This window comes from Aedes aegypti, chromosome 1 (genome assembly GCF_002204515.2).
Source record: "Aedes aegypti strain LVP_AGWG chromosome 1, AaegL5.0 Primary Assembly, whole genome shotgun sequence".
Classification (NCBI taxonomy): Eukaryota; Metazoa; Arthropoda; class Insecta; order Diptera; family Culicidae; genus Aedes; species Aedes aegypti.
The window spans coordinates 292,177,763-292,203,506 of NC_035107.1; the positions used below are offsets into that span (position 1 = coordinate 292,177,763).

A 25,744-nucleotide genomic window follows, 5' to 3' on the forward strand; every position below is an offset into this window, starting at 1 on the left:
TGTAGCTGAAATGGTCCGCCTTTGATAGAAGGCCCAATAACCGACCATCGACAGCAAAGTGGGAGGCGGGTAATATCGAAGCGCGAGGTCACTTCTACTCCGTGGGTGGTAGCGATAATTAAGATGGATATGTTGATGGGTTTTCTAAAATTATTGGGCTTTTCGTCGCGTCAACGCCGAAAGCAATTACCTATGGCTTGAGGTGGAGACGGGGGAGGGACTGAGTGGTCGGTCTTTCTGTGGCGTGACGGTAAAAGTCTTTTGTGGTATAATTCCGCGGTAGGGAATTCTCTCTCCATTGATTTCCCTGAATACAAAAGATTTGATTTTGAAACGTCCTGATGGAGAAATGTTAAACTTTAGAGTTCGGAAGAAATCCTCATTAATCAATCTTTCTGTCACTGTTTAGAATTAAGCAAGTCCGAAAAAGTGTTTTACTTTGCTTTCTTCCTGGTATTACAATAGTAAGTCCATATTGATATTTGTTTAAAGATCAAACCCTTGTGCTGTTGATAAGGCGATAAAAACATTTTATATATTTTCAACATTTAGCTCAAGTGTCCTCAATGTGATTTTTGAAAGTTATTTTTTTGAACCAAAGATACTTAACTTCATCTAACCAATCTATTGGATCCCCTCTCATCGTGACAAAATGAGTACTTGAATGCTTCAAGTAAAGAGCTTTTGATTTATATGGAAATATCATGAGTTGAGTTTTGGAAGCATTAGGAGAAATCTTCCATTTTTGCAAGTATGAAGAAAAAATATCCAAACTTTTTTTGCAATCTACTACAGATCACACGCAAGCTTCGCCTTTTGGCGGAGAGACCTGTGTCATCCGCAAACAAAGATTTTTGGCATCCCTGACGTCACTCAGATAAGTCATCTTGAAAATATTGTATAATATTGGTCCCTTGCGGAACACCAGCTCTTACAGGAAGTCTTTTAGGCTTGGAGTTCTGATAATTAACGATGTGTACGATTTGACAGATATCTTTGGATTATTCTAACAATGTATGTTGCAAAATGAAAGTTTTTTTTTAAATTTAACAATCAATTCTTCATGCAAAACACTGTCGAATTCTTTTTCTATGTATAAGGAGAGCAAACTCAGTAGAATAGTCTTCAGATTTATTGGAACGAATCAAATTTGTTACACGTCAAAGTTGATCAGTGGTCGAATGTCCATGACGGAATCCGAACTGTTCATTGGCAAAAATTGAATAGTTCGTATGGATGACATCGAGGTTAAGAATAACGAGTAAGTGAGAGGCCACTGTTGTTTCTCTAAGGATTTTTAAGTAATTCCTTCAAATAAAAAGTAGCTTGAGTGTTCTGAACATGTATTGCCAGGGTAACCGTCAATCATTTGGGAATACATTGCAATTTGCTTCGCATTATCGTAAAGTCATGCAAAAAACTAACAGAATCGACACCCATGCATACGTACCCAACATATCTTTACAATGTGTTCGTTGTTCTCTTTGTCTTTTTCACTGTGTCCCATATTCGATCAAACCTACTCAGTATCATAACTCAGTATCTTAATTGTTGTCCAATTAATTTAATCGTTCCTAAAAGCTGTTTTTGGTATCACTTCTGTTGCTCGTTTGATCGCATCTTACTCGCTTCGGCAGCTCTGCAAAAACCATCTGAAACAAGACGATTGAGGGTGGTACCCAAAGCAACCTCAATTGAGCAGACGATCAGCTGCGTTGTAAATGTTGCTATTTAATTTTGCCATTCCTGTGTTTAAGCAAGACTACGACTAAGTGTGTCAGATGGGAGCTAGCTGTCACGCTGACGAGAATTATGTTGTGCTCTAAATGGCTAAGATGTATCGATCTTCCTTCCTTCTAAGTACATGTTAATATCTCTTATCTCGTGTATTTCTCATAAGGACATGTTTGTAGCAGCTGTGCAGCGAACGGCCTCTAATCGATCTAATCGTTTCCATGTTTCTTTTTTTGTTTTTGCTCTTCACCTGTAAAAATCGCACCTACAGTGAGCTGCAGGCAGCCAGTGAAGATTGGATGAGTGATTACGCCGACAGCGACGTCCGCAGAACTTCGGTCATCGCTGGGAAGGATTACCTGCCCGCATCGGATTTGATCAGAAAGAGCATCCGGCGCTCCTGGACGATATCCAGTAAGTATTCGTACATACATAGGAGTGGGTTTGGGGGTAGCCCAAAATCAATATACACCCATCGGTTTCCACACGTCGTAGTCGGTCGCTTATTGCACAGTGGTCCGAATCGACAATTTAACAGGAATAAATTGTTTTTCTCTGTTATCGTTGGTTTTAGAAGTCTGCTGTCTTCAAACAAGTTGCTCGCAATTAAATTCTTCATCTTCTCATAAAAAAAAGTTGGATACAGTGATTCCTATTTAAGTTTAAACATTAACTAAGAGTATACTACAATAGATCAAACATTGGTAGCAGTGGAACAAAAAACATTAAATCAAACTTTTTTATGTGATAAAATTTGTGATGGTACTCTTCGGTAATTTTTTATGGTACCTTTTGACAGATATCATTCTGGTAAATATCGTATTCAACTTTTTTTCTAAGAAGATAAAAAACTCAATTTCGATCACTTCTCTGAACACACAACGCGTATAAAATCAATGAGAGCAGGGAAATGAGATTTACAGCTAAATTTCCGATTTGAACCATGGTGCATTGTTTGCTGTCCTCCGGATAGATGATGATGGGGGGGCCTTTTATCGAGAAAAAAAAGAAGCATGATAAAATTACATCCAACATTCTCGGCATGAGTTCGTGCAACAATGCCAGTAGTGGACCGGTCAGCTCAGCTCAGCTCTGTACCCACTATTTGAGAAGGCATCGATTGACCCAGAAATCGGTCCACACACTCTCTAATAGTGTAGTTTTGTTCACAACACGACGGGATAGAGAGATAATTACAAAGCCGGACCAGAATGAAACGAGAAACGGTCGCCCAGTGTTTTATGTCGTTTGTCGCATCACCGTCACCGTCGTCGTCGTCATTCATTTCTGCAGCATGCACTTTGCAGCAATGCAATGGGGGCGACGACGACATCAAATGCCGCAATGACTAAAATGCTGTTCATTTATCGTATGTTTTCCATTACGACAGCAACGTGTCAGAAGTGTCGTCTGTCATTCAACCATGTGACTTACTCATTGTGTTGTTTCATTTTTCTCATCTCCTTTACATGAATGCCGTCCTCATCACACCTCTGGCCAGATGCGGAAGATGAAAATCGTCAATCCGAAGGAGACGCCGATTCACAGCAATATACACATTTACCTCGTAAGCAATCGCAGAGCAGTTATCCATCTCTGGTAAGATACCCGTACGTCAATCCCTGCACAATGGCCGACTACGCACAGGAAGATGAGTTCGATAACGAACTCCACCCGCCAATAGGGCGCCGCATGCCAAGACAATCTACGCTCCCAAATCCCGATGCCGGAATGTTCTACGGCAGCAACAATAATCTGATGCCACCATCTGTGTCACCGAAACAGCTCAGCCCCAGTCCCCAGTACAGTCCGTATCATACGGACAACGAGAACGACGATGCGGATCCGCAACCGCAAACTTCCCCAATTGCGGCACGATACAAAATCCGAAGACAATCAACACTACCTTGTAGGCCAAATGAAAATCACGAAATTGGACCCAAGCTACTGTCCACTTCGCCAAACAGTAGAACAAACCTGTACAGTCGATCACCGGACAAATCGGACGGTGATCAATCCAATCCGAGATATCCACCGTTTGTACGTCAGTCTACTTTTCCATCCAACTCCAGTGATCCATTTTTCCTGCAAATTCAGGCTCATTCACAGCAACAACAGCCACCACCTCAACCCGGCCTACAGCGCCAATTGCCCACCTCACCCAATCGGATGCTATTTAATAAATCCCCCGATAGTGGTGCCGAATCGGCTGGCGACGGTGGAAGCTCCGGCAACTCGTCGATACCCCGCCGTTTTCAAATGACCAGGCAAGCCACACTACCTAATCCCGACCAGCACGTGAAATTGCTTCCTACCTCCCCTCCCAAAAAACAGCTCTCACCGCACAGTATCAAACGCTCACCAGAGTTTGCACGCCAAAGCACACTCCCGGCACCAGACAGTATGAACTCGCTATCGGTTCATCAGCACGGACCAAAATTCATGCCTATCTCACCAAGACAAAAGCAATCTTTTTTATTTCCACAACCAGCACCTGCACCACGTCCTTTTCTTTCACAACAGCATTTCCCAACGATGGCCGATGAGCTATCGTCGACACCTCAACAAAACCCAAGCACTCCGAGTGGTAGTGTTGGTGGCCCCGGCGGTAGCACTGGTGGTCCACATCACGCTTCCAAGATGATTAAAGTACGTAGCCATAGTAACGAAGAGTACAGTCTCAATAGAGGAGGAGCTGGAATGCCAAGCGAAGGACGCAGGTTGCTGCCCGAAATTCCGAGCAATCGTTCGCCAAGACTGGTACGTCAAGAACACGTTAGAGAAGACTCAGTAAACTCAGAAAAACGATCTCCCAAACAGAAAACTTTTGCCGAAGCGAAACAAGCCATGATGGACGACTACGACCTAACGAACGACTCGACCACGCAGCTGAACTTCGACGAAGACGAGGAAGCGAGCTTCTACAACAACGAGGAAAACTACGACACCTACAACATCGACCGGCGGCTACGCTCCGGAATGGTACCGGCCAGTACGATCAAGAGTGCCGAGAGCTTCCTGAACGATTCGAGTCCGGAGTACTTCTGTCCGGAGGATTACCTGAAGCAGGGCGGCGGCGTCGTCGGAGGCATCATCGGCAGTGGCGCCGGTAGCAAGAAGGAACGGGTACGTCGGCGAAAGTCGCGGGATCTGCCGGTGGAACCGGAGACCGTGGCCTCTTCCAACGAGGACGAACCCGTCAAGCGGAAGCCGGAAACGATGCGATCCATTTCGGAGGATTCGCCCGGGAACAAAGCCATCAAACCGACTCCGAGGCGGTCGCTGTCGCACCCGGAAAAGGATACTCAGGTGAGTTTCGTAGAACACTGGATTGGGAAAATTGGGAACGCTTCACTATACATCATGCATGTCCCATACCAGCCTAATTAGACTTAAAGTCTTTAATATAAAGATTCACGAGGCAATCTATTGAAGGATTTTCAGCAAAACACTTCTTTCATTTCACAAATTCTACCGAGTCTCCTAAAGGATTTTTTATCAAACCTCCATGCAAAGCTCCCGGAGAAACTTTCAGTAGAGCCCCCAAAAAAATCTTCTAGAGGAATGTATACGATTTGGTCTACAAAAAAATATAAAATGCATTCTGAGATTCAACTGTAACTCAAGAAGAATTCCGTCAGAAATTTGCTACACATTTTTTTTTCCTGTTAAGGTTTTTATCGGAACTTCCTTTATGCATTTTCCATAGATTTTACAATAATTAAGTTAGTAATTATCTAGGAATTCCTCGTACAATACAGACATGTTAACAATAACATTTTTAGTTACATACCTTGTATCTTGATAGCTACAGCGTAGCGTACTGTAAAGCTCCATCTTCGTCGATCTTGGGCGATACTTCTCCAACTGGGCCAAACGTTTAGGGCCGCCAGAGGTTCCGTTACGTTCATCTTGATGGTGATGATGACACCACCTCAGCACCAATACCACTAGATCTCTACCTGTAACAATCACTTCGTTTTGGTAGAATTAATGGTCAGGCATATCCTCGCTGTCTCTCTCTTCAGAGATTCGAAGGCCTCCTCCACTTACCTGCGATCGATTCTAATAAAGTAGATATCGTCCGCATAGCCAAGGAGCGTATGCGACCGTGTGACCGTCTTTTCACGCCATATCTCCTAATAGAATCCTCGAGTGCAGAGTTGAACAGTAAATTCGATAATGCATCTCCCTGCTTCGATCCGTCTTACGTCACGATGTTGACACTTCATCTGCAATCCAAACACTTGATTTCGAACTATCCAGCGTTGCACGTATCAGCCTAATTAGTTTCGCTGGAAAACCATGTTCAGACATTGTCTGCCACAGCTCAATTCATTCCACTGAATCGTACGCCGCCTTAAAATCAATAAATAGGTGGTGAGTCTGCAAATTATACTCCCGGAATTTATCTAGAATCATTCGCAAGGTCCGTTGTTGGGAGGCCCTCACGAAAACCAGCTTTATATTGGACGAAGAAAGATTCATCGAGCCGTCTCAGTCTATTAAGCAGGATGCGCGACAATATTTTGTACACCGAATTCAGCAGGATAATTCCTTTGTAGGGGCCCAGATAGCCGTAGCGGTAAACGCGCAGCTATTCAGCAAGACCAAGCTGAGGGTCGTGGGTTCGAATCCCACCGGTCGAGGATCTTTTCGGGTTGGAAATTTTCTCGACTTCCCAGGGCATAGAGTATCTTCGTACCTGCCACACGATATACGCATGCAAAAATGGTCATTGGCATAGAAAGCTCTCAGTTAATAACTGTGGAAGTGCTCATAAGAACACAAGCTGAGAAGCAGGCTCTGTCCCAGTGGGGACGTAATGCCAGGAAGAAGAATTCCTTTGTAATTTGCACACTCTCGTCTGTGCCCTTTCTTGTATATTGGGCATGTGAGGCCATCCAACCAGCCGGTGGGCATTTCTTCGTCCTCCCATGCCTTCAGAAGTACTCGGTTGATCGACTGGTACAGCAGCTCATTTCCGTGCTTGAGAAGCTCCACAGGGATCTCGTCCATCCCAGCAGCCTTGCAGTTCTTCAGCTCGCTGATAGCCCTTTTAATCTCTGCTATGGTCGATGGATCCACAGTTTGGTCGTCGTCATCAATGATCATCCTGTTTCACGCTACTTTTTCATTTTCTCCGTTCAACAACTGCAGAAAGTGCTTCTTCTATCTAGCAGTTATAACCGTTTTTTCGGTCTGCAAATTCCCTTCTCGATCATTACACATGGCGGGCACCGGTACCGCGCGCCATTGACCGCTGCATAAAATCTCCGCATATCGTTCCGATTTATGCTATCTTGCACTTCAGCTACCACACTTAGTGCTGCCTTTTCCTGTTGCGGAGATTCGCGTTTCTTAAGTTCTCGCTGCCTTGTACCGTTCTCTGTTCGGCTGGATACCGGCCACAAGCAACGGCTGTAACTCTCTGGCACTCTTCATCAAACAAGTCGTTTCGTCTCCGTCGTTGACCAGAACCAATCACTTCCCGCAGCCCTTGTTGTTACAGATTCGTTAGGGTCCCACAGGCTGTTGACATCTCCAGAAACTTTGATTCTTCCCAACTGCTCGTCTAGCTGCTGGCGGTAAGGAGTGTATCGAAAAGTAGTCGCAAACATTCAAAACGGTATATCTCAGAGCATAGTTCATCTTTTTTAAAGCTTTTTTCACGCAAAAAAAAATTATTGGAACAAGGTCGGTTTTAGAAAGTCACTTTTGTTTAATCAACTTTTGAAGCTCTGTCATATACAGCGGTAATTATATAGAGTAACATTTTTTGCTTACATTACTTCATAAATATGCATAGGAACTTTTCCAATCAAAAAACAATTTTTTATTCATAACAATCGTTCGATATTACCATTAACGTGTAGAAAGAAAAAATCAAGAAACAAGGTCCTCAAAAATCGACTTTTTTCGATTTTTGTATTTGCTCTCAAATGCTTGTTAATGAATTTTTCAAAATATTTTTTGCACTTTGTTATGAGAGTTGTGGCACAGAATATATTAGCATGAACAAAAACCATTTTTTCTTAAAATTTAATACATTTATTAACATATCAATTTTTTCAGAGGTGTGCAAGATTTTCATCGACATCTGTTAGTGATTTGCAAAATTATCATGCAAAATGCCACTTTATTGAATCAATATCACCGCATCATCATTTTTAAATACATTGCAAAGCATTTCTGATCAGAAAATTTTTTGTAGGTTCAACCCATTATTTTTGAGAATGTTTTGAAAGTTTGCGACTACTTTTCGATACACTCCTTACTGTGCAGCTACCCCATCAGTCGACAAGCTTCGGATCAAGCTTTGGATATTGAAGCGAACCGTTCTGTTAGCTCTGAAGCTCATGACGCTGGATAACGGCGCCCGAATTTTAGCTACCGTAAAACGGGGTATCTTTGATAATGCGGGTAACTTTGATAGTGCGTAGCCCACCACATGCTAAACGAAATATCATAATTTCTGTTAATCGGTTAAGCAAAACGAATGCAAAACTAAAGAATATTAGTATGACACTCCATATAAGAGCTGTTTTCATTTGAATCGAGACCATTTGAGGCTTTTTACACGAATATTAAAAATTGACACAATTTTAGCATTTTCGAAACGCTTACAAACAATCTGTTGTACGATCACTATTTGATGTACTTTTGAATAGTTGGCCACTTATATTTGGCAGCCTAGTTATCATTGAACTTGAATACGGTCTCAAATCTCTTAGCGAAAAGCATTTTCACAAACTGGGACCATTTTTGTAATCTAAGTCAGAAATTTCCATATAACGTTCAACGCCTATAGGTATGCAATGCCCTACAAATGTTCATAATTCATTCAATTTTGTTCGATACATACTCCACTATCAAAGTTACCCCAAAACAGAAAATCGACTTTCGATTATATGAAAAATTATATATCCATTCAAAATAAATCTTTTGGCAATCTATCAACAGCAATCGATAGGTAGGATGCCAGTACTTGTTTTAAAAATATAAATTATAATTCTTCGAAACAGCATGCGTAAATATTCAAATTTTCTTCGAAAAAACTATCAAAGTTACCCCGTTTTACGGTACAACAAGATAATGATCCTAGTCGATATTAGAGACTCGAACGGTCCTGACATCCATGGTATCTGAGAAATGTAGCTTATCGTGGTCTATTTGGGAGCAAACATCGCTACTCGGGTGTCGCCAAGTAAATTTGCGGATATTCTTGCGTGCGGAATAAGTACCCAAGTAACAATGAAAGCTGAACAGCAAGAGTATTTTCTGAACAATGGCTGATTAATGGTGTACAAGGCTGAACACCGTGACAACTGAACAATAATTTGAAGAAAAGCTTATTAAACACTCTTATTCAGCAGTATACTCAAAGCTGAATATCAAGTTGAACAAGCTATTTTCCATCTACAATTTTAACTTTTCTTCAGCCATCCTGGTTGATATTGATTAAAGGTTATTTGAAGCTTTAATCAAATCAACAGCCATTGTCGAAAAATTGTCCAGCTGTGTGTTGACACAAATATACACACCAACGTTTGGGTAAAACACTGAAATAACTCCAAAATGAACTAAGTCGAGGTGAAATCCGAGGCGAAAGAGGTATAGACGCTTAAGTATGAAATTTAAGATAACCGTGATAGCTTTGGCTAAGGATTCAATAACACGTCCGTTTCTAGTCACGTATCAAACAATTCTGAACCTTTATTTTCGATCTGCCACTGAACATAGCATTATTCCTTTTACTCTCTCATTCCAAAGGTGCTCTCTTCTGAGCAATAATTCTTGCACTAATACTACAAACACTAAATTAATTATTGAAAAACTGTTTCATAGAACTCACCGAACAACAAATTTTTACATCCAGAAGCGGACATGCCCAAAACACACAAGGGCCTAGCGTGTGTCGAAAAAAAAACACCTGAATTCGGCATCCATGAGCTTGAGTAACAACAAGATAGAACAATACACTCGCTCACAATGATTTCTTCGTCACATTTTCATTTAATTGTACGGAATCATAATCATTACCAACTTTCGTTGACAACAATTAAACAGCAGTAATTGAAAACTATCGAGAATCGAGAAATTTAAAACAAAAATCACAACACACAAAACACTAACTTAAGTGTTTTTGCATAGCACTGATATCCCTTCTCCAGCCTCAATGCAACCTTTAACATAGCCCCTATTCAGACAAGTCAATAAGTTATTCTCTTGCTTTTGATAATGCTCACACAGTCTCATGTGGAGCAGATGTCAAGGTAAGTGGTTTTAGATCAGTAGATCCCAGTTCAATTCTCAATTGTTAATATTTACTAATCTTCATTTCTAAAAGTTCCAGCACACATCTCCCCTATGTGTTTGAAATTGTAAGTTGCGTTGATAAAATCCAATTCTATGAACCTGTAAATATTTTCACATTTTTTGGTTTATTGTTGAATAATGGATGAATAAGCGATTGTTAAGCTTTCGAAGGCTGCCATCTGTTCTAAAAATAGAATTATCGTTATTGAAAAGGGGTTGAATAAGCGCATGATGAACCATTATTCAGCCTTCCATAAAGCTTCAATTAAGCTTAAATTTAATTAGCTTAAGCTGAATAAAATCGCCAGAATCAGATGTTTAACAGCTGAACAACATTGTATGCACGCTATGAACAGCTTTTGTTCAAACAAAGGCTGAATAGAATTAGTTATAAAAGCGTTTGAACAGCTTCAAATTGTTACCTGGGTACTGCTGATTGTCATCCCTCTAGCATCCCTCTAGAGTCTAGCAACAGTGTAGGTTACAAGCCACAGGTAATCATCATCGGTTACGGAATATAGGCTTTCCGTTCCAATGACGGTTCGGAAGAGGTCTTCTTTCCAGATCTGCGCATTTGCGTCGCCAATGACAATCTAGACATCTTATTTTGTTCACTCTCCGTAGACTTTATCTAGGCTCTCATAGAACTCTTCCTTCATGCCATCGAGTTTATCGTTTGTTGGCGCATATATGCTGATCAGACTGTAGTTGAAGAAGTTGTCCTTCATTCTCAACACACAAATTCGGTCGCTTACCGATTTTTACAGAAAAACTTGCTTCATCTGCTTACCAATCACTGTGAAGCCAACTCCACGTTGGCAGCCGCTGTAGTAGATGTGATACTTGAATGAAGTGTTGGCGGTGGGATCCACCACTCGGAATTTAAGTTCTCCGGTTTTCGGCCAGTGTATTTCCTGGATAGCTGCCACGTTCACGCCGATGTTCCGCAGTTCAAGAGCCAGGAGCCCAACAGGCGCGGGTTCATTCAAAGTTTTCACGTTCCAAGATTCGATTTTCAAGTCGTTGTCCTTTATTCGTTGCCGTAAAATCATGCTTGATGAAGAGTCTTCGAGAGGCCACCTAACCAGGGGTTTTCCAATGCTAAGTACTGAGATTCCTTGAAAGATTCGTTCAGAAATTTTTCAAAAGAACTTCTCATTCTTCCACGAATTGATGCAGATATTCTTCCGTCAATTTTCCTAGGATAAGTTTGAGATTTTCGACCAGGAGTTCTTCAAAATATCCACACTGATAAAATTTCGTTCAGCTTGTCGATAAAATACCTGCAAATAAAGAAAAAATCGAATTAAGTATTAAACCATTCAATTTTAACTGAAAAAATATCTATCGGCATATACGGTCTACAACTGCCCAGAGTCATAAAGTTATTCTTGATTTTTATTAACCTTCATCCAGCCAACATACTTTTGCATCCTGAAAAACAAACTGAAACCTGAATATCTTTTTTGTTTCTTTATGGGTTTTGCTGAAATTTTCAGAAATTCCCGAAAAACTCTTCTAGTTTAAGGTCTGAAAGTTTTGGAAATATGGTCCAGACGGTTCCGGAGTTATTCCGGATTGTCTTGGGGTACCAAAATTGGCCACATCCCTGCAACGGATATCTCAGGATTCTTATGAGCTAGAGGGTTGGTGTTTTCGGCAAAGTTGTTCAGTAGAACCTGGCACTGAAAAATCTGTGTGGCAATTCGTCCGCTAGGTGGCGCTAGTAACATTTTTTCTTAAATTTTCTCTAACTCTAGATCCTGATGAGCTAGAAAGTTGGTGTTTTCGGCAAAGTTGTTCAGTGAATCGAGGGCTATCTGACAGTGAAAACTCTGTTTGGGAATTCGTCCGGTAGGTAGCGATAGTAGCATTTTTTCTTGAATAATTTATAACTCAAGACCCTGATGAACTAGAAGGTTGGTGTTTTCGGTAAAGTTGTTCAGTAGAACAATGGCTATCTGCCCTAGTAACAAATTCTTCAATCCTTCGTGTCTTCAGCTCCAGATGAGCTAGCTTGATATTTTCGGCAAAGTTGTTTAGAAAAATGAGGACTAAACTCTTAAAATCCCTTCATTAATTTAAAAAAAAGTGTAGTGTGAAAAATCTGTTTGAGAATTCGTCTAGTAGGTGGCGCTAGTAAACGTTTTTCTTCAAATCTCTGTATCTTGAGATCTTAATAAGCTAGAAGGTTGGAGTCTTCAGCAAAGTTGTTTAGCAGATCAAAGAGTATCTGACGGTAATATATTTGTTTGGGAATTTATTCGATACAGGGCGCTTGTAACAAATTTTCTTCAACTTTCTGCATCTCGAGGTTCGGACGAGCTAAAAGGTTGTTGTTTTAGACAACTGTTAATTAAAAATGTGATTGGTGACGTGAATGATTTCTTTTATTTGTCTAGCTTATGATCCTGATAAGCAACACAGCAGATGTTTTCAGCAATGTTTTTGGGAAGATTATAGAAGGTATTAATTGTAAGTGAAAAATCTGATATTGGATCCATCCGCTAAGAGACACTAGTAACAATTACATTCACACGTCTGTATATCAAGGCCGATAAGATGTAATTAATTAATGTTCATACGATTAGGTTTTAGTCACAAATCTAGGATGTAGATAGAAATCAAATTTCTTCGGATTCTTTTAGGTGGCGCTTAAAACATTAATTTTTCAAAATTATTTGATTTTTGATGATGATGGAAGTCTATCTAAGACATATAGTTTTAATCAACTATTATCCTTTATTATCCATATGTATTGCTCTCATCGAGTATTATGCTTATTATGATCAGAATAACTTCAACATGAGGGAGAATTACCTTTGTTTCACCCCAAAATAAAAACAGACACGTAAACAGTATAGTTCATTTATATTCCTAGCAAAATTATTGTCTGTTTCATTCACAACAAAACGCGCCGCCAACTTTCAAACAGACTGAAAAAATCGTCGCACCTTTATGTTAGTAAGATTGATGAAATGTAAATCGCCAGAAAATGAATCAAAGGAGGTGTTTCGTCATTGTGTTGGTAAGACTGGTGGAACGTCAAATTCACAGCAGTTGCTTGGCTGGCGACGATTATAAATCGTCGCGTTCGATGTGCAAAATTTACAATATTTCCAATGACATTTCATATATTCTTGTTATCAAACGATTTAATCTTTCATACTTATTCAAACTCAAAATCTGCACAGTTCTCCAATAAACATAGAAAATAAAATGCCAGAATAAAATTGTATTAACACTATACATTAAAGTCACTTGGTCATACAATTTTTATGATTCCTCAAGAAGGAAAGTAAAAAAAATACTATCCTAGTTTTAAAATTTAGTTAATCAAGTAAAAACATGAATTCCCAAACAGATTAGCCCTCGTTCTGCTGAATTTCTTCGCTGAAGACACCAACCTACTAGCTCATCAGGATTTTGAGTTATAGAAAACAAAATACTAGCGTCATCTAGCGGACGAATTCTTAAACAGATTTTTGCTGCTAGATAGACCTCTTTCTACTGAACAACTTTGCCAAAAACACCAACCTTCTAGCTCATCAGAGTCTTGAATCGAGGGACGGACCTGGTGTAGGGGTTAGAACACACGCCTCTCACGCCGAGGACTTGGGATCGAATCCCATCCCCGAGATAGTCACTAAAAATTTCAGTTGTGACGACTTCCTTCGGAAGGGAAGTAAAGCCGTTGGTCCCGAGATGAACTAGCCTAGGGCTAAAAATCTCGTTAATAAAAATAGAAAAAAAAGAGTCTTGAATTATAGAAAATTCAAGAAAAAATGCTATTAGCGCCACCTAGCGGACGAATTACGAAACAGAGTTTTCACTGCCAGATAGCCCTCGGTCTACTGAACAACTTTGCCGAAAATACCAATTTTCTAGCTCATCAGGAACTTGAGTTATACAGTTAACTCTCCCTTACTCGATTTTCCGTATCTCGATATCGAGTTAGAGAACCATAGTAAAAGTTGGTTTTCATGGCTAACTCGATGGTCCCTTGGAACGCAGTTGCACTGCTTTTATGTTCTGTAAGTCGATACCTCCCTAACTCGATGGTCCCTTCAATATCGAGTAAGGGAGAGATGACTGTAGAAAATTGAAAAAAATGTAATTAGCGCCACCTAGCGGACGAATTCTTAAACAGAGTTTACATTGCCAGATAGCCCTCGGTCCAGCGCACAACTTCGTCGAAAATACCAACCTAGCTCATCAGGATTTTGACTTATAAACAATTTAAGAAAAAATGCCACTACCGCCACCTACCGGACGAATTCCCAAACAAAATTTTCACTGTCAGATAGCCCTCGGTCCACTAAATAATTTTGCCAACTTTCTAGCTCATCAGGATCTAGAGAAAATTTAAGAAAATTTGTTACTAGCGCCACATAGCGGACGAATTCCCAAACATATTTTTCAGTGCCTTTGCCAACTTTGCCGAAAACACCAACCGTCTAGCTCATAAGGATCCTGAGATATCCGTTGCAGGGATGATGTGGCCAATTTTGGTACCCCAAGACAATTCGGAATAACTTCGAAGCCACTTGAACCATATTTCCAAAACTTTCAGACCTTAAACTAGAAGAGTTTTTCGGGATCTGCTGAAAATTTCAGCAAAATCCATCGTGAAACAAAAAAGTTATGCTGGTTTTAGTGTGTTTTTCAGCATGCAAAAGTATCGTGGCTGGATATAGGTTAATTTGCTAAACGAAGTTCGAAGATCATGAGTTGAGTTATATTGCTAAACATGAATAACACTGCGGAACAAGGTTTTGTTCCAAGCACTAAACTACCGCATATTACCTTATTTTTGTCGCTGGATCTATTGCCGTTTTTCGTAGATATTGATTGTCAAAAATGCATTATTTATATATTTCTTACATTTTGAATGCAATTTTACTAGCTTGTATGCTAATTCATGAGCCTAATTCACTGCTGATATCAGTTCCAAATGCTAAAAAAATGTATTTTTTGATAATTCGTAAAAGTATTGTATTGCGCCATATTTACTGGAGTCACATAATTTAATCTTTATCTTTAGCACACGCGAAAATATTGTTTTTGTTCCTTTGCGTAGTCATCATGTTCTAGTGCATAACCCATTTATTGCATACTTCACGGCGTTTATCGACTAATCAAAAAACAAGTCTCGAGAACAATCGATATCGATTTGTTTCGAATCCGTAGCAATCGCTATCGTGGGGAAAAGATCAGTGAAGAAATTCTCACACCGTTTGATCAGGTAGTGCATACTTTGAGGTATTTAATCATTGGCCAATGAGTGATTAATAATTAATCAGTGATTCATTATTCAGTCATTACTAAACGCCTTCAGGTATGCACTCAGCGCTAATTTTTGAAATTTTTGAAACTATTGTTTTTATTTAAAGAGCCTCTATCGTGTTAACGACTCATCGTAAATTTTTGAAACTTTTTTTTATTTTGAATGAATCGAAATTTTAACCATGACAGTTTTGAACAACTTTGACGTTAAATCAATAGTCGAAAACCATACTAAAGTTTAACTTTTGATACCAAATAATCCTATTTAACATTTTACAAGGCACACTGAAAACTTAGTTCACTCAGAATTTGAGTTTAAATCTAGGAGTGTGGCATTAAGGTGAAGATAAATCGAAGCCAAACCTCAAAATTTCAAGAGGACAAATCTGAAAAACCAAACATCCGTTTGAGCTGAAAACTTAATCGATTGGTCACAAGCTGGAGGTGACCAATCGATTCAGTTTTCAGCTCAAACGGGTGTTCGGTTCTCCAGATTTGTGCTCTTGAAAATATGAAGTTTGGCTTCGATTCATCTTCACCTTAACTGACAATTTAAAAAAAAATGCTTTTTTTGGACTAGGATTTCGCTTTGTTAAATTGATTAAAAAAATGTATGGATTGTGATTTTTGGCTAGACCGCCCAACACCGCCCAAGGAAACCACGTCACGTGGTTTATGAGCGATTCTTAGAAACGTACGCTCCAAGGAAATATGTGACATGTAGTGAGATTTATGATTCAGACGAGAAGATTTTATTCTTCAGTATGAAAGACAAACAGCCAAACAATTTCTGTACCACGAGATCCCATCTGAGAACATCACACGCTTGTACCTCACGCTGGTTCTCGAGTTACACATCACAAATTGCGCCCGAAGAAACTGATACCACCGAATCCGATTTGATTCGCTTCCAGAAATTCAGAATCCCCCGCCTTCTCCGTAACACTTTCCAAAACGAAAACTAACCATCCAATTTCCATTTCAGCAAACGCCGAACGCCCGCAAGACTGAAATCACGAAAATCCCCTCACCCCGGCCGCTTGCCGAAATACTGGAACGTGCCCAGAAATCGATAAAGCTCCCTTCGCCGCGCCGGAAAGCGTTCAAATCGATGGACCAAGCGTGCGAATCCGACATCGTGGCAGCCCTGAATCACCCTTTCCAGCCACATGCGACGGCTTCGATGACGACGACAACCGGCGGTATGGTAGCACAAGGATCTCCCATCGGTGGCAGTTCCGGAGCAATAGCTCGTCCCGGGCCACGTAAGATCTCCGCCTTCCAGCAGATTCTGCAGAACCAACGGCTGCAGAAGCGTGACTCCAAGAGTTTGGACATCGTCGCGTCGAAGCTGATGGAGGAGAAGTACGGCTACGAGGAGGCCGACGAGGACAAGTCCAAATCGTTGGATGATGGCATATTTTGCGGCGAAAAGAACAGCGACGACAACAGCAGCGACGAGCAGATCAATTTGATTGATAAGAAGGTAAGCATGCGATGGCGATGCAGATGGGACACTATAGGGTGGTTCAAATCACAAACAATGTTCGAAAATCCCATCTCTCGTAACTTTTTTTTTACAATTTCTATGATAAAAAAAGAGTTCTGCCTTTTCGGAAGTGATTTAAAGGTGGTCCAAAGACGTTGTAAACAGGCCACAGCTAACGAAACAATGCAACTAAATCAGTTGAGCAAAGTGAATGCAAGTTCTGAAGAGCATTAATATGACACTTCATGTCAGAGCTATTTTCGTCGGAATACATTTGAATGTAAAAATTGATGATATTTTAGCATTTTCGAAACAACTATAAACAATCTATCATGCAATCACTATTAATGAACTATTGATGAAGTTCAAAGAATTCTTCACTTCTTGTTGATAGTCCAGTAACGATAAAACTTAAATTTGGTTTCAAATATTTTAGCCAAATGCACTTGTTGAGACCATTTTTGTAATGAAATTTAGAAATTTTCATACAACGTCAAACGCCTAGAGGTATGTAACTAATTTATACTACAAAAACAATTGATTTACTCACTGTAAAAATATTAAAATCATCCTATATTTGATAAGGAACATAAGTTTATACAAATAGTGTTTCAACAAAAATATATTTTAGGTGATTTTTTCTAGAAATTCTGCATTTTAATGAATAAAATTTAAACCACTGTCTCTATACACATTTTCCAATACAGACCAACTGTAATTATTTCAAAGCGTCGTTTGGTAATGGATTTTTATCTGTTTACATATGCTCCCTTTATCAAAGTCACCCCAAGACCGAAAATCGACTTTCGACTACGGTCAAAACTCCATGAGTCGATGTTCCATTACTCGGTATCGACTCATGGAAACACACTAAATTAAAAAAAAAGTTGACTATGATGATCCCCTAAATCCAGACTTTCCAAAGAATAACTTTTCTAAAACTCGATATTTCTATGCGTTGGGGGCCCCTTCAATGGTTTTTTGATTCCCTTTGAGAAGACGGACTGTTTGTACAACCGTACAAAAGAATGAATCGATTTTCTTTCAAAAAAAAATGACAAAATTAACGGGTTAAGTAGGTTTATAGAGGCTTACATGAAAAATGCGATGGAGAAATATAGAAAAAAGCTTTTATATGAGTATAAACTTATCATCTTTAAATCTAAACTTATTCTTCAAACCTTATAGAAGAAAGTTCCGTCTGAGGGATAGGAGAAAAGATATGTTTATAGTTGTGTGCTATTTTTTAGTTCCATATGTCCATTAAACTTCTACAAAAAAGACATACAGTAAGGACCCGATTTTGTCAGCCCCTCGATGAATTTTAGACTGACAAAATGGGGAACCTGACAAAATCGGGTCATTTTATTTTGCTCCTGTTTTTCAAATTTTGACGTGTTACATGGTTACATGAACTTTTAAGAGGGCAATGGACATGGACGTAGCCAGTTTTTTTTTTTGTCAGGGGCTCCCCCCTCCCTTATATTGGTCATATCGATTTTTTTTACTTTTAATAAAAGGCATTGCCATTGCCTCCTCTTGCTACGCCCATGCGTGTATGACATCAAACATCATCATAAACTTTAACGTAAACGTGGTAAAACATGACGATTACAATTTTTTGACAAATTTAAAATAGGCTGACAAAATCGGGTCAAAAAGCTGACAAAATCGGGGGTAGACAAAATCGGGGGTAGACAAAATCGGGGGCTGACAAAATCGGGTCAGTACTGTATAACATTTGTTCAAAACGAGTTTGGTTATTCAGCAACATTCCTCATTAACTCTGACATGCTAAGAACTAGTGATTAATTTTAGCATCAACGTGGTATGATAGTATTACTAGTGTACCTTTACGTTTTGAGCCACTTTAAATAGGGAAAATGTACCAGTTATGGCCATAGTGGTTCCCTATTTGGCCATATGTGATATTTTGATAACATTCACATTTTAAATATTTTTGTATGCTTTACCATCTTGATATATCTTAAATCTAACTACTACAACACACAAAAAAATTCAAAATTTGAAGATATTAAAGTAATTACGTATGGCGAAATAGGGAACCACTATGTCCATAACTGGTACACTTACTCTATTACAAAGTTTTTTCGCCATCATAAAGACGTTTACAATAATACCTTTGCAACTTAGCAACCTATGTTAGCTCGCGGAACCGAAATACTTGCGGATTGGCCGAGTTTAAGGATTACAAGGAAAACAACCTGGAGAGAATAGGTTTTAAGATATCTTTAAAGACAAGCTCCACATAATCAAGTTCAAGATTGACAAGTCCACATCTAACGTCTTCTTTTTCTGTTCCGGGGCCTTCGCGGATGCACATAAATTGGAACTGGAATTCTCATAACACATGTTGGACACCTTCGAATCGAAATCGAATCGAAATCGAATCGAATCGAAATCGAATCGAAATCGAATCGAAATCGAATCGAAATCGAATCGAAATCGAATCGAAATCGAATCGAAATCGAATCGAAATCGAATCGAAATCGAATCGAAATCGAATCGAAATCGAATCGAAATCGAATCGAAATCGAATCGAAATCGAATCGAAATCGAATCGAAATCGAATCGAAATCGAATCGAAATCGAATCGAAATCGAATCGAAATCGAATCGAAATCGAATCGAAATCGAATCGAAATCGAATCGAAATCGAATCGAAATCGAATCGAAATCGAATCGAAATCGAATCGAAATCGAATCGAAATCGAATCGAAATCGAATCGAAATCGAATCGAAATCGAATCGAAATCGAATCGAAATCGAATCGAAATCGAATCGAAATCGAATCGAAATCGAATCGAAATCGAATCGAAATCGAATCGAAATCGAATCGAAATCGAATCGAAATCGAATCGAAATCGAATCGAAATCGAATCGAAATCGAATCGAAATCGAATCGAAATCGAATCGAAATCGAATCGAAATCGAATCGAAATCGAATCGAAATCGAATCGAAATCGAATCGAAATCGAATCGAAATCGAATCGAAATCGAATCGAAATCGAATCGAAATCGAATCGAAATCGAATCGAATCGAAATCGAATCGAAATCGAATCGAAATCGAATCGAAATCGAATCGAAATCGAATCGAAATCGAATCGAAATCGAATCGAAATCGAATCGAAATCGAATCGAAATCGAATCGAAATCGAATCGAAATCGAATCGAAATCGAATCGAAATCGAATCGAAATCGAATCGAAATCGAATCGAAATCGAATCGAAATCGAATCGAAATCGAATCGAAATCGAATCGAAATCGAATCGAAATCGAATCGAAATCGAATCGAAATCGAATCGAAATCGAATCGAAATCGAATCGAAATCGAATCGAAATCGAATCGAAATCGAATCGAATCGAAATCGAATCGAAATCGAATCGAAATCGAATCGAAATCGAATCGAAATCGAATCGAAATCGAATCGAAATCGAATCGAAATCGAATCGAAATCGAATCGAAATCGAATCGAAATCGAATCGAAATCGAATCGAAATCGAATCGAAATCGAATCGAAATCGAATCGAAATCGAATCGAAATCGAATCGAAATCGAATCGAAATCGAATCGAAATCGAATCGAAATCGAATCGAAATCGAATCGAAATCGAATCGAAATCGAATCGAAATCGAATCGAAATCGAATCGAAATCGAATCGAAATCGAATCGAAATCGAATCGAAATCGAATCGAAATCGAATCGAAATCGAATCGAAATCGAATCGAAATCGAATCGAAATCGAATCGAAATCGAATCGAAATCGAATCGAAATCGAATCGAAATCGAATCGAAATCGAATCGAAATCGAATCGAAATCGAATCGAAATCGAATCGAAATCGAATCGAAATCGAATCGAAATCGAATCGAAATCGAATCGAAATCGAATCGAAATCGAATCGAAATCGAATCGAAATCGAATCGAAATCGAATCGAAATCGAATCGAAATCGAATCGAAATCGAATCGAAATCGAATCGAAATCGAATCGAAATCGAATCGAAATCGAATCGAAATCGAATCGAAATCGAATCGAAATCGAATCGAAATCGAATCGAAATCGAATCGAAATCGAATCGAAATCGAATCGAAATCGAATCGAAATCGAATCGAAATCGAATCGAAATCGAATCGAAATCGAATCGAAATCGAATCGAAATCGAATCGAAATCGAATCGAAATCGAATCGAAATCGAATCGAAATCGAATCGAAATCGAATCGAAATCGAATCGAAATCGAATCGAAATCGAATCGAAATCGAATCGAAATCGAATCGAAATCGAATCGAAAATCGAATCGAAATCGAATCGAAATCGAATCGAAATCGAATCGAAATCGAATCGAAATCGAATCGAAATCGAATCGAAATCGAATCGAAATCGAATCGAAATCGAATCGAAATCGAATCGAAATCGAATCGAATCGAAATCGAATCGAAATCGAATCGAAATCGAATCGAAATCGAATCGAAATCGAATCGAAATCGAATCGAAATCGAATCGAAATCGAATCGAAATCGAATCGAAATCGAATCGAAATCGAATCGAAATCGAATCGAAATCGAATCGAAATCGAATCGAAATCGAATCGAAATCGAATCGAAATCGAATCGAAATCGAATCGAAATCGAATCGAAATCGAATCGAATCGAATCGAATCGAAATCGAATCGAAATCGAATCGAAATCGAATCGAAATCGAATCGAAATCGAATCGAAATCGAATCGAAATCGAATCGAAATCGAATCGAAATCGAATCGAAATCGAATCGAAATCGAATCGAAATCGAATCGAAATCGAATCGAAATCGAATCGAAATCGAATCGAAATCGAATCGAAATCGAATCGAAATCGAATCGAAATCGAATCGAAATCGAATCGAAATCGAATCGAAATCGAATCGAAATCGAATCGAATCGAAATCGAATCGAATCGAAATCGAATCGAAATCGAATCGAAATCGAATCGAAATCGAATCGAAATCGAATCGAAATCGAATCGAAATCGAATCGAAATCGAATCGAAATCGAATCGAAATCGAATCGAAATCGAATCGAAATCGAATCGAAATCGAATCGAAATCGAATCGAAATCGAATCGAAATCGAATCGAAATCGAATCGAAATCGAATCGAAATCGAATCGAAATCGAATCGAAATCGAATCGAAATCGAATCGAAATCGAATCGAAATCGAATCGAAATCGAATCGAAATCGAATCGAAATCGAATCGAAATCGAATCGAAATCGAATCGAAATCGAATCGAAATCGAATCGAAATCGAATCGAAATCGAATCGAAATCGAATCGAAATCGAATCGAAATCGAATCGAAATCGAATCGAAATCGAATCGAAATCGAATCGAAATCGAATCGAAATCGAATCGAAATCGAATCGAAATCGAATCGAAATCGAATCGAAATCGAATCGAAATCGAATCGAAATCGAATCGAAATCGAATCGAAATCGAATCGAAATCGAATCGAAATCGAATCGAAATCGAATCGAAATCGAATCGAAATCGAATCGAAATCGAATCGAAATCGAATCGAAATCGAATCGAAATCGAATCGAAATCGAATCGAAATCGAATCGAAATCGAATCGAAATCGAATCGAAATCGAATCGAAATCGAATCGAAATCGAATCGAAATCGAATCGAAATCGAATCGAAATCGAATCGAAATCGAATCGAAATCGAATCGAAATCGAATCGAAATCGAATCGAAATCGAATCGAAATCGAATCGAAATCGAATCGAAATCGAATCGAAATCGAATCGAATCGAAATCGAATCGAAATCGAATCGAAATCGAATCGAAATCGAATCGAAATCGAATCGAAATCGAATCGAAATCGAATCGAAATCGAATCGAAATCGAATCGAAATCGAATCGAAATCGAAATCGAATCGAAATCGAATCGAAATCGAATCGAAATCGAATCGAAATCGAATCGAAATCGAATCGAAATCGAATCGAAATCGAATCGAAATCGAATCGAAATCGAATCGAAATCGAATCGAAATCGAATCGAAATCGAATCGAAATCGAATCGAAATCGAATCGAAATCGAATCGAAATCGAATCGAAATCGAATCGAAATCGAATCGAAATCGAATCGAAATCGAATCGAAATCGAATCGAAATCGAATCGAAATCGAATCGAAATCGAATCGAAATCGAATCGAAATCGAATCGAATCGAATCGAAATCGAATCGAAATCGAATCGAAATCGAATCGAAATCGAATCGAAATCGAATCGAAATCGAATCGAAATCGAATCGAAATCGAATCGAAATCGAATCGAAATCGAATCGAAATCGAATCGAAATCGAATCGAAATCGAATCGAAATCGAATCGAAATCGAATCGAAATCGAATCGAAATCGAATCGAAATCGAATCGAAATCGAATCGAAATCGAATCGAAATCGAATCGAAATCGAATCGAAATCGAATCGAAATCGAATCGAAATCGAATCGAAATCGAATCGAAATCGAATCGAAATCGAATCGAAATCGAATCGAAATCGAATCGAAATCGAATCGAAATCGAATCGAAATCGAATCGAAATCGAATCGAAATCGAATCGAAATCGAATCGAAATCGAATCGAAATCGAATCGAAATCGAATCGAAATCGAATCGAAATCGAATCGAAATCGAATCGAAATCGAATCGAAATCGAATCGAAATCGAATCGAAATCGAATCGAAATCGAATCGAAATCGAATCGAAATCGAATCGAAATCGAATCGAAATCGAATCGAAATCGAATCGAAATCGAATCGAAATCGAATCGAAATCGAATCGAAATCGAATCGAAATCGAATCGAAATCGAATCGAAATCGAATCGAAATCGAATCGAAATCGAATCGAAATCGAATCGAAATCGAATCGAAATCGAATCGAAATCGAATCGAAATCGAATCGAAATCGAATCGAAATCGAATCGAAATCGAATCGAAATCGAATCGAATCGAATCGAAATCGAATCGAAATCGAATCGAAATCGAATCGAAATCGAATCGAAATCGAATCGAAATCGAATCGAAATCGAATCGAAATCGAATCGAATCGAATCGAAATCGAATCGAAATCGAATCGAAATCGAATCGAAATCGAATCGAATCGAATCGAATCGAATCGAATCGAAATCGAATCGAAATCGAATCGAAATCGAATCGAAATCGAATCGAAATCGAATCGAAATCGAATCGAAATCGAATCGAAATCGAATCGAAATCGAATCGAAATCGAATCGAAATCGAATCGAAATCGAATCGAAATCGAATCGAAATCGAATCGAAATCGAATCGAATCGAATCGAATCGAAATCGAATCGAAATCGAATCGAATCGAATCGAATCGAAATCGAATCGAAATCGAATCGAAATCGAATCGAAATCGAATCGAAATCGAATCGAAATCGAATCGAAATCGAATCGAATCGAAATCGAATCGAATCGAATCGAATCGAAATCGAATCGAAATCGAATCGAAATCGAATCGAAATCGAATCGAAATCGAATCGAAATCGAATCGAAATCGAATCGAAATCGAATCGAAATCGAATCGAAATCGAATCGAAATCGAATCGAAATCGAATCGAAATCGAATCGAAATCGAATCGAAATCGAATCGAATCGAAATCGAATCGAAATCGAATCGAAATCGAATCGAAATCGAATCGAAATCGAATCGAAATCGAATCGAAATCGAATCGAAATCGAATCGAAATCGAATCGAAATCGAATCGAAATCGAATCGAAATCGAATCGAAATCGAATCGAAATCGAATCGAAATCGAATCGAAATCGAATCGAAATCGAATCGAAATCGAATCGAAATCGAATCGAAATCGAATCGAAATCGAATCGAAATCGAATCGAAATCGAATCGAAATCGAATCGAAATCGAATCGAAATCGAATCGAAATCGAATCGAAATCGAATCGAAATCGAATCGAAATCGATCGAAATCGAATCGAAATCGAATCGAAATCGAATCGAAATCGAATCGAAATCGAATCGAAATCGAATCGAAATCGAATCGAAATCGAATCGAAATCGAATCGAAATCGAATCGAAATCGAATCGAAATCGAATCGAAATCGAATCGAAATCGAATCGAAATCGAATCGAAATCGAATCGAAATCGAATCGAAATCGAATCGAAATCGAATCGAAATCGAATCGAAATCGAATCGAAATCGAATCGAAATCGAATCGAAATCGAATCGAAATCGAATCGAATCGAATCGAAATGATCGAAATCGAATCGAAATCGAATCGAAATCGAAATCGAATCGAAATCGAATCGAATCGAATCGAAATCGAATCGAAATCGAATCGAAATCGAATCGAAATCGAAATCGAAATCGAAATCGAAATCGAATCGAAATCGAATCGAAATCGAATCGAAATCGAAATCAAATCGAAATCAAATCGAAATCGAATCGAAATCGAATCGAAATCGAATCGAAATCGAATCGAAATCGAATCGAAATCGAATCGAAATCGAATCGAAATCGAATCGAAATCGAATCGAAATCGAATCGAAATCGAATCGAAATCGAATCGAAATCGAATCGAAATCGAATCGAAATCGAATCAAAATTGAATCGAAATCGAATCCAAATCGAATCGAAATCGAACGGAATGTTAAGAATGGTGATCGCTCGATAATTCTCACATTCTAATTTGTCTTGACAACCCTTTTTGTATATTGGGTATATTACTCCCTGGTAGCTGTTCTGTATCCTAGATCCTGGCTATCAATCGGTGCAGACAACCTGTCCAGGCCCATTTTAATAAGTTCCGCTCCAATATCATCCTTCCCAGCTGCCTTGTTGTTCTTGAGCTGTTCGATAGCATCCTTAACTTCACCGA

At 38.9% G+C, this 25,744-nt stretch overlaps 1 protein-coding gene across 7 annotated transcripts in view; it reads left to right on the forward strand.

Annotated features, from left to right (window-relative positions):
- The window catches only part of LOC5577633, a 357,967-nt gene that overhangs the window by 231,153 nt on the left and 101,070 nt on the right, over positions 1-25,744 (forward strand). For 3 of the 7 annotated variants that reach the window (XM_021838183.1, XM_021838187.1, XM_021838188.1), the window contains 3 exons: positions 2,006-2,148; positions 3,236-5,043; positions 16,325-16,825. In XM_021838183.1, the coding sequence (XP_021693875.1) occupies positions 2,006-2,148; positions 3,236-5,043; positions 16,325-16,825 (2,452 nt within the window). The remainder of the gene's footprint in view (positions 1-2,005; positions 2,149-3,235; positions 5,044-16,324; positions 16,826-25,744) is intronic. The other 4 variants (XM_021838185.1, XM_021838189.1, XM_021838184.1 and 1 more) reach the window with 3 other exon arrangements.